General features: G+C 46.5%; 1 protein-coding gene across 2 annotated transcripts in view; it reads right to left on the bottom strand.

Moving 5' to 3' along the window:
- The window catches only part of LOC147453206 (uncharacterized), a 44,228-nt gene extending 30,301 nt beyond the window's left edge, over nt 1–13,927 (bottom strand). Inside the window, exons 1-2 of one of the 2 annotated variants that reach the window (XM_086518670.1) lie at nt 13,586–13,721; nt 13,404–13,471 (exon numbers count right to left, since the gene is read on the bottom strand). In XM_086518670.1, coding sequence (XP_086374796.1) covers nt 13,404–13,415 — 12 coding nt within the window. In that variant the 5' untranslated portion in view covers nt 13,416–13,471; nt 13,586–13,721. Of the gene's footprint in view, nt 1–13,403; nt 13,472–13,585 lie in introns of both variants that reach the window. The other variant, XM_086518669.1, reaches the window with a different exon arrangement.
- Nucleotides 13,928–15,123: the final 1,196 nt, after the last annotated feature.

Raw genomic sequence — 15,123 nt, 5'->3', positions numbered from 1 at the left:
TGCTGGATCTTCTCGAGTTCTTGCATCAGCCAGGTACAGAGGCTAATCAGGAACTTCCTTTGGTCAGGTCGCGACACTCAGATTGCCCGAGCCAAGGTGGCTTGGTCGGTCATCACACTTCCTTGTTCTCAGGGAGGGCTTGGGATCATTGATCCAGCACAGCAGAGCAGAGCCCTTCTTGGGAAGTTCGTCGTCAGAGGACTTCTTCCAGGCGAGGAGCCCTGGAAGGAGTTCTTGTTGCAGAGGCTTCGTGCCAGGGTGCCTCAATCAGGAGGCCCTTGGCAACCTTCGACCAGATGGATCTTTACAGAGTTGCGTCGAGTTGGTTTGAGCAGGAGACTGGAGGACCGATTCGCTGTGAGTCTGCTTCGTTCTTGGGAGCTATTACGGCGTGGCCTAGAGCAGAGACAGCCGACGTGCACAGAGGAGCGCCTACGGCAGCCCCTCGTATGGAACCCCATGGTTAGCACTCAGCGAGGCCACTTGGTTGGGAGTAGGCCTCATGTGTCTTGGGGTCCCATGGCAGCAGGTCCAACGCGCTCTCTAGGTGACTGGCTAGAGTTCACAGGTTTGTCAGAGGAGGTGCAGGTTGTCCAGCTACAGGGCATGAGAGGGGTTCAGAGCATGTGTCAGGACATCTCAGAGTCAGTTCCAGCTGACTGGCTCACGCCTCTCGAGCCAGTAGCACCCCGGTGGATGGGAGCCTTCACACGACTGGAGGTTCTCATTTCAGTCAGGGCTTGCTCAGAGATTGTCCCAGCCCTGTTCTTCGAGCTTCAGGGTGGGGGACGACTACAGAGAGTCGCAGTAGAGGCCCCGCAGGTAGCAGAGTGTTGTTTCCAGAGGATCCGAGTTGTGGGCATCTGTGGGAGGATTTGCGCCATAGACCCTGACCCAGCAACTCTTGAGACAGGACACTGGAGGCTATGGGCTTGGGAGTGCTGTCCACTGGCACGAGTACAGTGGGACCCTGGTGAGTGGCTATGGAGGGACCCATTCTCTTCTGCAGACCGCCCAGGAGTCCCTTTCTTTCAGTACACTGTTCGGCTTGGACGTCATATACTTGCAGCACAGAGTGAGGCCTGCCCCGCTGCAGCACGTCATTGGCAAGAGGAGGGTCTCACAGTTGAGTTCTTGGCAGCTTTTTGGCAGAGGCTGTGGGACTCCAGACAGCCGAGGCGCGTCACCTTGTTCCAGTGGTTGGTTGCACACAGAGCCACAGCAGTAGGGAGCTGGCTTGTACATAGTGGTCTCTCGGCCGCATGTACAGCCTGTGACCAGTTGGTGGAGAGTCAGCGTCACTGTCTTTGGGACTGTCCCTCGGCCCAGCAGGTGTGGCTACGAGTTCTTCGGCTGATGCCTGCCCTCTCCACGGCTCGACAGTACACTTGGGGGGCAGCGGCTTGGTCCACCCTCACGGGCCCGGCACTTCAGTTTGAGCTATCTTCCACCAGCAGGATGATAGTGATACAGGGGGGTCGACCTACACTCCAGCCTGCTACAAACCTTACTCCACAGGAGTGGAGCAGTGAGAGAGCGGAGTGTTGGGAGCTCATCAGCGGCCTAGCTCTCTGGTTCATCTGGCGGGCCCGTTGTTTCCGCATCTTTGAGGCTCGCCTTGTACCACCAGCAGAGACTGTTCGTGACTTTTGGCTAGAGCTGATCCATACTCTCAGAGGACAGCTTGAGGGACTACAGGGCAGCTCCGACCGCATGCGGGAGCGCCGCGAGGCTTTCCTTCGACTCTGGCGCCCTGGGCCGTTCTACTCCATGGTCCAGGGGGTGCTCAGATGGCACTACTGTCCACCTGTGTGGCTTTTCCCTCCTCCCATCTCTTGATTTAGCCCCATTGTACATATGCTGTTTTTTCATTGGGAGTCTCCCCACCATGCTTGTTGTAGCCCTCTCTTGCAGAGGTGGATGTAGCCCTATGGGCAGTTTTCATTAACTAATAGAAGAATCTTTTTCTCAAAAAAAAAAAAAAAAAGGAACCTTGAGCACAATTCGGAGCACTCATCTTGAGCAAGTTCAAACATTCATTCCGCTGCACCTAACATTGGTATCAAAGCTTTGGCAGTGTTTTGTATCACTCAACGAAAGAACCACAAGAATCACAAGAATTTTTTTTGCTTGTTGAGGTTGCACGAACCCAAGTTCGCTTGGGCGTGTCGATTCCTAATCATGTTTTGAAGAGTGACAGGAATCCCAGGAAAGAAGGGCTTGTCCAGCCTCCCCTTGTGCCTCTTTTCACTCATTGAGAGCGGACCGTGCACTTAGCGGCCGGCCAATCGACGTGAAGTGGGAAAAAGCAACCTTGGTGTGAGCGCAAGGCCGCCAAGGGGTGCGCCCGCGGAAAAGAGCAGAACTCGGGTGAAGAGAAGATCCTTCTCTAACACAGATTGCAAGTGAAAGAAGAACCTCAAGACCCACAAGAACCTCAAGAACTTAAGAACCCAAGACTTCAGTAGATGGTCATCACTCGAAGCGGAATGGATACTTCGCTTGGAGGTGATGAGCATGAGAGAGGCAAAGAAGAATTTTCCCCACCAAGAGGTTTTTCCGACCCTCCCCCTTCCCCATCTACGCCAAGGATTGCACTAACTCCTATGGAGAAGTTGGAGCAGATGTTTATGGACAGGAAGTTAGAACGCGAAGCAAGAAGAGTAGAAAGAATGGCAGAAATGGATCGCAGACACGCAGAAAGAAAAGCAGAAAGAGAAGTAGAAAGAAAGGCAACCATAGAGCGTGAGCATGAGCAAGCGCGACACATGCAAGAGTTGTTGCGACTCTTTTCTCAAGTGCAGCACAGATGCAAGAGATTCTTCTCCCAAGCATGACACGCATGATTTGCATGATGATTTGAATGATAATGATAAGCATGATAATTTGAATGATAATGATGAGCATGATGATTTGGATGACAATGACAAGTATGATGATTTGCATGATCAAGATGTGATTTTCCACAAGCATGATGATTTGCATGAAGATGATGTGATCGTTCACAAGGATGATGTGTTAGTGGATACTTTTATTAGTGAAGCTAACCTCATTGCAGATTCGATCAATCACGAAGAACCGATCTTGGCTCTCGAGCCTAGGTCCAAAGAACCCTTACAGGAAGTACTATATGTTCGCATGATTGGTCAACACGCATTGTTCGAGTGTTTCATTCGTGATCGTTTCCTGTATTTTAGTCAACGTCTTTATGTGATCCCTTTTCCTAGGCATGACATATTGTACATTGAGCACGTTTCGCTCATGAATGAGCACAAATGTATGCGGATTTCTCATGAAAAGCTAAAAAGTATGCATTCAAGGAAGTCACATTCCATGTCTCTTCCTTGGCACGACACAGTTGTAGAACGAGCACATGAGAGTTTGAGCACCAAGCATGGGCATTTTCGTTGTGAATTCCCACAGTTGATTGCTTTAGATCAAAAGAGAAAGATTCGATCTCATTGGTTGCGTGGATGTGGTGAACGGTTTGGCACTCCGTCTCTTTGTTCATCTACATTGCATGCACAATCTTTTAGGACGACGAGATTTTTTCCACTCACTTTACATGGAATAGGTATGTTCATGGTTTTGTGTTCAAAATGGTTTCGGGAATTTTCAGCTATGGAGATTTTTGAAGAAGAAAGAAGCATGACTCTCGACGAAGTTGAAGCATTGAAGGAGCCACAGAAGATTTTGTGTCGCTTTCGGCACGGCCCAAAGAAGCAAGCGTTGCAAACCTTTATGAAATTCAAGTACCGCACGACCCACACATCAGAGTGGGCCGATGAAGAGTCCCTTCGAGGATTTCGGATACTATTGGCGATCTCCCTCGACGCCATACAGTTCGGTACCAGTACCTCACTTAGAAAAGGAGGGGATGTCACGAGACACATCCAACCTTATGTGTCCGTGAACAAGCTATAGCACGACAAGGGTTCCGTCAGTCCAGTCAGTCTAGATTAGAAGTGTTCTGGCACTTTTGTGAGTCTGTTCGCAGACCATGCATGCCCAAGCACTTAGTGTAGATGCATACCCTCTGGTTGCACACAGCATGATCATAAGCATTCCCATCAAAATCCATCAGAATAATTCAGGGGAATTTTCCAGTGTATTTGACCTATTTTCCCTATTTGACATTTTTCACTTATTATTTTTTAAGTGACTTTTGTTGGAAAGTAGGTAGGGCAAATTGAGTAAGTTTGTATATAAGCAAACCTAGACTAGCACTAATTGGCAGAAGAGGCAACAGGAGCACCAGTGCTCGACAGGCAACTTCTCAGCAAGAACCTCCTTTGGTAGCATTTTTCCCTCCAAGCGAGAGTCCCAGTCCCTAGCGTTTTTCATCAACATCACCTTGGCGTTTTCCTCAGCAGATACCCATCGCCAAGAAGACCTCAGCACTCGCGTTTTGTAGCAAGATCTCATCGCCAAACCTTCTCATCCCTAGCGTTTTTCAGCATCATATGATTGCCCTCATTCATGGCGATTTTCAACAGACGAAGACCAGCAGATTTCAGCCCTAGAGACCAGCAGAACATTTCAATCATCAGTGTTTTTGGGACAACAGCAAATCAGCCGCAGAATTCAGCCATTAGCGTTTTTGGACAGCAATACATAAGCGTCAGTTTTCAGCCCTTGGATTGGTCTCGCCATCCCCGTCGTCGTCATCGATCTAGCCTAGACTCGCATCAGTCACATGCATCCACTTTGTACCAGTTTGTGCAATCAATAGTAGACCACTCTCGTAGCCGACGAGTGGGGTCCTTGGAGGAGGGTTTGACATCTCCAGTGTCATATATATATTCTCTTCTCTCTATCTCTCAGTCTCAGCCATAGTTACCGGGGAACGCCCCCTAGCCCCCATTCCGGCGTTCCGGGGGGCAGTTCCCTTCCCGAACGTTCCAGAACGTCTCGGAATGTCTGACATTCCGGGTGGCCAATGCAAACCGGAACGGCCGTTCCGGAACGTTCCGAAACGACCCCGGACCGTTCCGGAATGCCCTTGGAACGGCCAACGGCTACAAACAAATTTGGCAAAAATTGAAAAAATTGAAGTAAATGTTTGGGCTTCTTTTGAAAGTGTGCAAGGCCTCAAGGACTCATAAAATGCACCCCCCTTCCCCTTTCTCTTCACAAGCTAATCCTCAAGGCTCAAGCTCTCTCCCTCTCACTCTCAAGATCTCTCCCTCTCAAGACTCACTCTCTCAAGGCTCAAGGCTTCAAGCCTTCAAGCTCTCTTCCTCTCCCTCCCACTCTCTCAAATCTCTCCCTCTCTCTCTCTCTCTCTCTCTCTCTCTCTCTCTCTCTCTCTCTCTTCATCTAGTCATAGCAAGGTTGAATGGTCTTCAAAACGAGTTTTTTGTGAGTATTAGAGTCAAAGCACTCTAATACTCCTTGTATTTAAACACAAGGAGCTAAAAATTGCACTATTTGGGTGTTTTTTATACCTCCCGTTCCGCGACGTTCCCGTTCCGGACCCCTAGCCGTTCCCCCGTTCCGCGGGGATCCCGTTGCCGTTCCCGTTCCGCGTTCCGGGTAACTATGGTCTCAGCACCTTCATTCGCAGTGTTCATCCACTTTGTTTATGATCATTGCACTCTCTCATTAAGAACGGAAGGCTCTCCCTTCCATAAGAACAAAAAGGAACCTTGAGCACAGTTCGGAGCACTCAAGTTGAGCAAAGTTCAAACATTCATTCCGCTGCACCTAACATTTGGGACTTGTTCTACTGTGTCTAAGTGCTGAAAACTGAAAACGCCGATGCTTCTAATTGTTCCGTCGCGAAGGATCTGCAAAACACTAGGGTGGTATGCTGATCCAAAAACGCTAGGTCTCAAATGGGTCCTGCTGCAAAAACGTTGTGAATTCGCTGGTGCAAACCACTAACGCTAGGGCTGATCTGTCCTCTGAGCGCCAGGCTGATGCAGATGCGAAAACACGGGCTGATATGGGTTCTTGATGGAAAACGCTAGCCTTTGCTATTGTGTTGCAAAAATGCTAGGCCTTGCTAGGCGATCTTGTTGAGAAGGTGCATGTTGAACAAGTTGTTCCTAATGCCTCTTTTGCCAGAAAGTGCTAGCGCTAGGTTTCTATACATACAAACTTAGCAAAATTGCCCTACCTAGTTCCCAACAAAAGTCACTTAAAAATAATGAGTGAAAAATGTCAAAAATAGGAAAAATAGGTCTATGCACTGTAAAAATGCTCCTGATGGGTTCTGATGGAAATCTGATGATCATGTTGTGTGCAACCAGGGAATATGCATCTATTCTAAGTGCCTAGGCATGCGTGGTCTGCGAACAGACTCACAAAAGTGCTAGAACACTTCCTAAGCTAGACTGACTGGACTAACTGAACCTTCGTCATGTTGTAGCTTGTCCACGTACACATAGGGTTAGATGTGCACGTGACATTTTGTGCAAGAGCAATCGCTACCGCCTTGTTGAGATCTACGAGATCAAGGACTTCGACATCAAACCTGATATAGTCGTCCAACCCGAAAATGAAAGCCTCTTTGTGCTCATCATCCGATTTGCGTAATTGGGTGCCGAGCTGCAAAACACGATTAGAGAAAAACATAACTGGCAAATCATACTGCGCCAATCGTCTTTCAACCGTGCGAGGTACTGAGGTGGCATAAACCACGCCTTGAGCTTGTCTTGGAAGTCGGCCCAATTGAAAGAAAGGGAGGCGCCTTCGTCGGCTTCCTCTAGGTGCGCGGCCAACTGTGTCTCTTGCTATGCATGGTACCAATTAATGGCATCACCGGCAAGGTACATGGCTGATCGTCAAAACCTTGCTATTCCATGCCTTCTTAGTTGTCGCAAAATAAGCATTAAATTGATGCAACCAAGAACGCATAACACTAGCATCCATCTTACCGTCATACTTACTGAACGTGATCTTCTCTATGACGGGGTTGTTGGAGTTCGAGTCTCTACTTAATGAACTACCAACATCTTTGACCGGCTCGGGTTTCGAGGTGAGTACTTGCATGACCAACTCTTGCATGCGTTGGTCTGGTCTCTCTGTACCTCACGCTCTAACTCCAAGGCCACTCGTCTTTCTTCGGCCGCCAAGCGCGCTTACTCACGCTCACGCTTCAAGGCTACCCTTCTGTCTTTGGCCGCCAAGCACGCTTGCTCACGCTCACACTTCAAGGCTACCCTTCTGTCTTCGGCCACCAAGCGCGCTTGCTCGCGCTCACGCTCCCGCTCCAAGGCTAACCGTCTTTCTTCGGCCGCCAAGCACGCTTGCTCGCGCTTGCAATCAAAGGTGGCGCAACGTGTTGTAGCATCATGTCCATCATTAACTTGACCAAAGCCTCCATCGGATTTGGTGCAAACCGTGGCGTAGATGGAGAAGGGGGAGGGTCAAAAAAACTTCCTGGTGGGAGAAATTCTTCTTCACCACCTTCATGCTCATCACCTTCATGCAAAGTATCCATTCCACTTCAGGTGATGACCATACACTGAAGTCTTGGGTTCTTAAGTTCACGAGGAACTTGGGTTCTTGTGGTTCTTGGGTTCTTGGGTTCTAGAGTTCTTGAGGTTCTTGAGGTTCGTTCTTTAGCTTGCAATCTGTGTTAGAAAAGCATCTTCACTTACCCGAGCTCTCTCTTTCCCCCGGGCGCACCCCTTGGCGGCCTTGCGCTCACACCAAGGTTGCTTTTTTCCACCTCACGTCGATTGGCCGGCCAGTAAGTGCACGGTCAGCTCTCAATAAGTGAAAAGAGAAACAAGGGAGGCTGGACAAGACCTTCTTTCTTGGGTTTCCTGTCACTCTTCAAAAACACGATTAGGGATCGACACGCCCAAGTGGACTTGGGTTACATGCGACCGCAACAAGCAAAAAAAAATCTTGTGGTTCTTTCCTTGAGTGATATAGAACACTGCCAAAGCTCAGATACCAATGTAAGGTGCAGCGGATGTGAATGTTGAACTTTGCTCAAGATGAGTGCTCCGAACTGTGCTCAAGGGTTCCTTTTACTTACGGAAGGGAGAGCCTTCCGTTCCTTTAGTGAGAGAGTGCAAATGATCACAAACAAAGTGGTAAACACTGTGAATTAAGGTGCTAAGACTGAGAGAGAGAGAGAGAGAAGAAACGACACCAGAATGTTGTCAAACCCTCCTCCAAGGACCCCTCTCTCGATGGCGAGAGAAGTCTATGCTATATTGATTGCACAAATCTCGTACAATGGTCTAAATGCAATGGACTTGCTGACGATGTCCGACGACGATGAGGAGGGGACGAGACAGGCTGAAATCTGAAAACGCTAAGGGTTGAAATTTGCAAATCTTGTATCTCCTGAATTCTGACTCTATGTCGGTGATGACGGAGATGATGACGACGTGAGGACGCGACGACGATGCGCTGAAAACGAAGATGCTGAAATCTGCGAATAGCGGGCTGAATCTGCAAACTTTGGCTGATCTGACCGTGCGGCGAGGATCTGTTGCGGGAATGTGAGATCTGCGAGGTTTGGGCTGCGGTACGGAGTCTAAATGCTGAAAATGCAAAATGCTCTATGATGATCTGTCACCGGGAATCTGCAAAACGCAAGCTTGGGCTGCAATCTGCAAAAAAGCTAGGCATGGTCTGTTGTCTGCTGCAAAAACATTAGGGAATCTGCTACAAACTGCTAACACCAGGCTGATCTGCAATCTATAAAACACTTGGGCTGATCTGCAATTGCTGAAAACGCTAGGGATTCTGCTGATCTTGCTGAGAAGGTGTCTGTGAGTTGGACTCCTGCTGCCTCTTCTGCCAGAAAGTGCTAGCGCTAGGTTTCTTATATAGCGACTTACCAGAATTGCCCTACCTAGTTTCCCAACAAAGTCTGTGAGTTGGACTCCTGCTGCCTCTTCTACCAGAAAGTGCTAGCGCTAGGTTTCTTATATAGCGACTTACCAGAATTGCCCTACCCAGTTTCCCAACAAAGTCACTTTTTAATAATAAGTGAAAAATGGCTAAAATAGGAAAAATAGGTTCTTTGCACTCTAAAATGCTCCTGATGGAATCTAATGGTAATGCTGATGATCATGTTGTGTGCAACCAGAGGATATGCATCTACTCTAAGTGCCTGGATATGCACGATCTACGAACATACTCACAAAAAGTCCCAGAACACTTCCTAAGCTGAGCTAACTGAACCCATGTCATGAAGTAGCTTGTCCACATGCACATAGGGTTAGATGTGCACGTGACATGTTCTTACTACCGGCGGTTCATTAGAAAGTTTGCAGAGGTTGCTTTCCCTTTGCATATCTTGACACACAAAGGAGTCTCGTTCTCGTGGAGACCCACAGAGGTGATTGCCTTTCAGACTTTGCAAGAGAAATTGACTACGGGACCAGTTTTGACTTTGCCGGATCTGCAAAAGTCATTCGAAGTATATTGTGATGCTTGTGGTCATAGTCTGGGTGCGGTCTTAATGCAAAAGGCAATGTCATTGTTTATGAGAGCCGATTGTTTTCGAGGTCGAAATTGATGAAACCGGCCCGTGGGGCAGTAGGCGTTGGCTTTCACCCAAAATTCTTACTTTAGACACACACAGAGAGCACTTTGCAAAGGGAACCTGCGACGGGAATTAACACTTAAGCGCATACACGGCTCGGAAGCAAGAATGCCCGGAGTAGACACTGACAACCTGTAGGCCCCAAAATCGGCGCCCCTTTCAGTATTTCTTTATACTTTGAGAGGGTAAATTTACAAAGTAGAGTCCTGGGAATCCTTTGTCTATATCCAACTAGATACCGCTTGATTTGGCCAAATTTCGACAACGTAACAGCACCAAAACTTGCACGAAACCAATTCCCCTGCTGGAACTCACTTCCACTGGCATAAACCCTTTGATTCCTACCCAAAAACAAAAAATTCAGCACGCTGTATTTACTGGTTTTTGCCCTGTTTTCAGCCCCAAACAGTCCCCTAACTGTCCTCTGCTAGTGGGGCACTATTCCCAATGGTTCTGGCGTCCGTATGGCTGAAAAACAGTCAATTTACAGCGCATACACAGCGTTGAAAACGCACTTGATTTGGCCAAATTTCGATAGCATAACAACCCCAAAACTTGCGCAAAACCAATTCCCCTGCTGGAACTCACTTCCACCCGCATAAACCCTTTGATTCCTGCCCAAAAACAGTAAATTCAGCATGCTGTATTTACTGGTTTTTGCCCTGTTTTCAGCCCCAAACAGTCCCCTAACTGTCCTCTGCTAGTGGGGCAGTCCGTATGGCTGAAAAACAGTCAATTTACAGCGCATACACAGCGTTGAAAACGCACCTATACGGTGAGGTTATGACCCTCACCGGTGCCTGCTTTGGAGTAGCAGTTAGCTACCCCTGTTCCTGCTCAAGGAGGCTCTTGCCTCAACACAAAAGCATGAAACCACGCAGCTGTACGTCAGTCAAATGAAGAGCCCTCTTGTGGGACATCACATAAATGCACGTAGGGGGGAGAGAGAGCAGTGTGTAGTGTGCAGGTCATCACTCTTAGCACCACACTGTACATAGAAAGGAAAGCGAGCACTCCATAGCTATTAACCTATGACAGGTTCTCAATGAAGCATCCCCCCAGCCTAAATCGAGTGCCCCCTCTGCTGCCCTTGACCTGTAATGCATCTGTGAACAAATATATGCAAAAAGGGGAAGATTTCCATGGCTGCCAAAACCTGCGTATCGCTGAAAACGCAGCAAGACAGCCCTGTAAACACGCATCTGATGCCTTCCAATGCTGAAAATGAGCTCATTGGTCCTAGGTAAAGTCATGGGAAGCTTAAAAATGGAGAGAAATGGCTGAAAATCAGAGTTATCAGCCTCCAAAGAGTCAGTTACGAGTTCTCTTCTCCCAGACTTGGTAAATTGGCCAAAAAGTGCCACTTGGCACTCATACATGCAATTTCCCCGCATTGGGCTTCCCGCTTAAAAATCTCTCAACTGGTGCATCAGTTGACTTTGCAGCAAAGTAATAAAATGTTCCCCTTGTCATTCTGATGCTAATAACGCGAACAGATTTCATAGCCCAAAATAGCAGTTTCCTAAACTTTAGCAGATGCTTCCGTTGGGCTCCCACTGGTCTTCTGACCATCTATCCTCATTGGGACCGTATCCAAAAGTGCAATGTGGCCCAACTATCGGATACTTTCCTTTGGTGACCCCACATTGACTTTATGCCTATATTAAGTTCACTTCCTAGTATCCACCAACTTGCCAAGTGCGACGGGGATACCTACATGATCTTGAACTGAGCCTAGACATCCTTTTACTTTACGAGTTTCAGTGCCGACCAACTTTCCGTCTGCGAGTAAAACTACCGTTCACATTGGCCATACAATGTTCGACCATTTGCAACTTCAAAAAGAGGGTCTCAAAAATTAAACAAAAATCATTGGAAAGAAACCAACAACTAAGGTTAGCAGTTGCCACGTCCTCGTGACATACCCCCTTCTTGAAATCGCAAACGTCCTCGATTACATGCCATAAATACATGCCACTGACTCAAGGCTAAAATCTGTTGTTGCTCATCTTGCTAGAAACGCCATGCACAGATGAGGGCGATTTGGGGATTTTGCTAACGCTAGGGGCTGAGGGTCCTTGAGGTGGAGCCTGATGAAAAACGCTAGTAACAAGGGGGCTATGGTGAAGGCTGCTTGCTGCAAACGCCAAGGCTGATGTCTTCTTGCGATGCTAATGCCTGATGATGAAAAACGCTAGGGGTCTGAGTCCTTGCTTGGAGGAGAAACCGCCACCAAGGGTTCTTGCGGAGAAGTTGCCTGTTGAGCACTAGTGCTCCTGCTGCCTCTTCTGCCAATTAGTGCTAGTCTAGGTTTGCTTATATACAAACTTACTCAATTTGCCCTACCTACTTTCCAACAAAAGTCACTTAAAAATAGTGAGTGAAAAATGTTAAAAATAGGAAAAATAGGCTAAATGCACTGAAAAATTCCCCTGAAGGATTTTGATGGGAATGCTTATGATCATGCTGTGTGCAACCAGAGGATATGCATCTACACTAAGTGTCTGAGCATGCACGGTCTGTGAACAGACTCACAAAAGTGCCAGAACACTTCTAAATCTAGACTGACTGGACTGACTGAACCCTTGTCGTACTGTAGCTTGTCCACGAACACATAGGGTTGGATGTGTCACGTGACACAAACCATGCATTGAGAAAAACATCTGTTGTACATTTTATTATATGAGTTCATAAGTTCAGAAGAATAGTCTGAACTCACAAATTATACGAGGGGATAAAGCACTCATAAACTATAAAAGCAAGGGACACAAGAAAAGAAAAGAAAAAATACTAAATCACTTTATTTGCTACAAAACAAAACTAGATAAAGCAAAACATTATTAACTTAAAAATGTTTTTAGAAAAGGCATGCACAAAATAAGTTGATGCGGCTTACTTGGCTAAAACTTAAAACAAGTACTCAACTTTAAACAAAAAAGGATAAGACATCTTAAAAACTTAATCCTAGAAATCAAACTTCACACAACAACTTCTAAAGGAGCAAATTCTTAAGTCCAATATGCAATGGAAAGCATGTGGGGCCCTTGGAATGGTTGGTTTGGTACCCGTAAAGCAAAAGAACCGTTGAAGACCAACCAAGGAAACCATGAAGATTAGGAGAGCAAAGAAGGACGAAATTCCCACTCTAATATACATTCCTTTAAGATCCGTGATGATGAACACATCATATACTCCTTCATTGAAAGGGGAAGAAGGGAGATGGAAGAGGGAGGGGGGGTGGGGGGGGGGGGGGGGGGGGGGGGGGGGGGGGGGGGGGGGAATAATGAGCCCAAGCGATGGTAATTTTGTAGTCCTTCATGATGCTTCTCAGTTGAGAGGGTAGAAGCAATCGCGTGCAATTGCATGATCAGGACTCCCAATATACTATTGCTAACTGAAGCAATATTTGGAATTTAAGTTTTCTGGATCAGTGAAAGAAAAGATAAAAAATACTTGTTATTCATAATGATAATTCTCATGTACAAAACAGTATGACACAGTGCAACCTAGAGTCCTTACCAAACTTTATGATATGCAAAAAGAAAGACAACTATGGTAGCTTTTAGACCTAAAATCTTCACATGATTTGATGCTTGAGAGAGGAGAAGAGGCAGCTTTCACAGCAATGGGGGACTTAGCTAAAACCTAGTAACACAAATAGAGAGTAAAGACAACTATGGCCACATCTTTCTTGAACTTTGCGTTGACTTATTGTCCAACAGAATTGACTCCAAAAGTCTACACATTTGAATCCCACATTCATAGCTGTCTCTTCAAATGATATAAACCAGGGTTAGCACCATTCGCAACAATATGCTTCTCCTTTCAAGCGTAGTATACTCAGGAGCATGTGTGATCTTTGCCCATGACAGGTCGAGATGTTTACTCTATGCTGCATCGGTCATATGAGGCATATGATGCATTCCAATCCAGAAACCAAAACCAATGTAAACTCTGCCAATGCCATTTAGAAGTAAGTTCAACCCGCTCAATAGTTCATGTCACTCTTTGCGCACTACAATGGCAAAGGATAGCCATGTCAAGAAAGACAGGGAGGTAGAGAAGTACCTGGAACAAGATGGTGAGCCGAGCCAAAGGAGCGGTGCAAGTTTTACTGAAAGCACCAGCTATACCTCCAGCGAGTAGGTGCGAAGCGGAACCAGGAACAGACTGACGCTTCACAGCTGCAACGTCTCCTTCTTCATTATTTGCAGGCTGCCGTCCATTAACGCAACAGGTTAGATCTCCATCTGTAGCGGACTCTGTTGCTTGCATTTCAGAATTTCCTAGAGCCGCAGCAACCAGAATAAGACCAAGAACAGAACAGAGAAGCAAGCAATCCTGCAGCTTGGATCGAGAGGCGAAGTGTGCGCAACAGCAAAGTGCTCTGTGAATCCCAACCTTGGTAAAAAAAACTTTACAAAACCACGTGTTTTATTGGCATATGCTTTTGAAGATCCTTTGGTCAAGATCCTTTGGCGTTAAAGTGTTGAAATCTGAAATCAAGACTCTATTGTGGCACAATCTTTTCTTTTTTTTGCAATCTGAGATTCTGATGCTTCTCATCAGATAGTTTTACGAGAGTGCAACCACACACCACATGTGCATGTCGTAGGGGTTGAACCATAGCGGGCGTGCCTAAAGCCCCTCGTCTTCAAACGTAACGATTGGAACCACACATAGTTAATTTAGTGCACACACACACATAGAGACAATGCTTAGACAATTTGATTTGTAGTGTAAATTTCTTGGTTGAAAATGAACTATCCCGAGTGTAATTTCATGGGCCCTTGAATTTTCAAGGTTAAAATTTGGGCGATTTAGTCATTTTACAAGCCCAATATGATGGGGCCTTTGGTTGGAGTTGAAAGGGATTCAAGCTCATTTTTTGCAATGTGACAAGTGCAACCACAATGCTACGTAGGATTAAGGTTTGGCAAGCAATCATCGCCATTGGGAGACGGATGAACTCTGATAAATGGAACATGACGATTGGTGCCACAACGACTGGTTAGTTGATGAGTCCTTTTCAGGGCGAGGTGTTGTCAGCTAAGACTCTATCTGATGCCCTTGTCAATGTCCTGGGGTGGCCCCCCATTCAGCCGATGCATCTGTGGATGTTAGGAGATGTCATGGCTCGTCACGAGCAGGACAAGAATTTGTAATTTATTAGTTTTGTTAATATAATCAACTAACCATTGTGAGTTTTGCAAAAAAACAAAAGGATTAAGGTTTGACAATAATTGTCATCTCCCAATGACTTGGGTCCCATAGACATAGCTCATCACATCACGAGCCAAAGTCTACGAAGGAGAAAACGTACACTACAAAGGCTTGGTAGGTCCAATGTAATTGCTAACGTTACGTATATATGCTTGAAATAAAATTTTGACTTTGTGCAATGTTCTCTAGCATATGTGGGCATTAAGAAGAGAGTAAATTGTGTGAAGACATCCACATGAACAAGAATCTCTTGGTCTGTGCACACCTAAAGGTAAAGAATTTCCCTTGTCCAACTCAAATCTGTATAAACAAAAGTTTCTCCAACAGTAGCGAAGAAGAATACTTCTCCCTTCAAATTGGAGGGAGACAACTAGTAGGCGACG

The sequence above is a fragment of the Adiantum capillus-veneris genome, chromosome 8 (assembly GCF_014529385.1).
Source record: "Adiantum capillus-veneris isolate H3 chromosome 8, ASM1452938v2, whole genome shotgun sequence".
NCBI classification, from domain to species: Eukaryota; Viridiplantae; Streptophyta; class Polypodiopsida; order Polypodiales; family Pteridaceae; genus Adiantum; species Adiantum capillus-veneris.
This window is presented reverse-complemented; position numbering and strand designations above follow the sequence as displayed.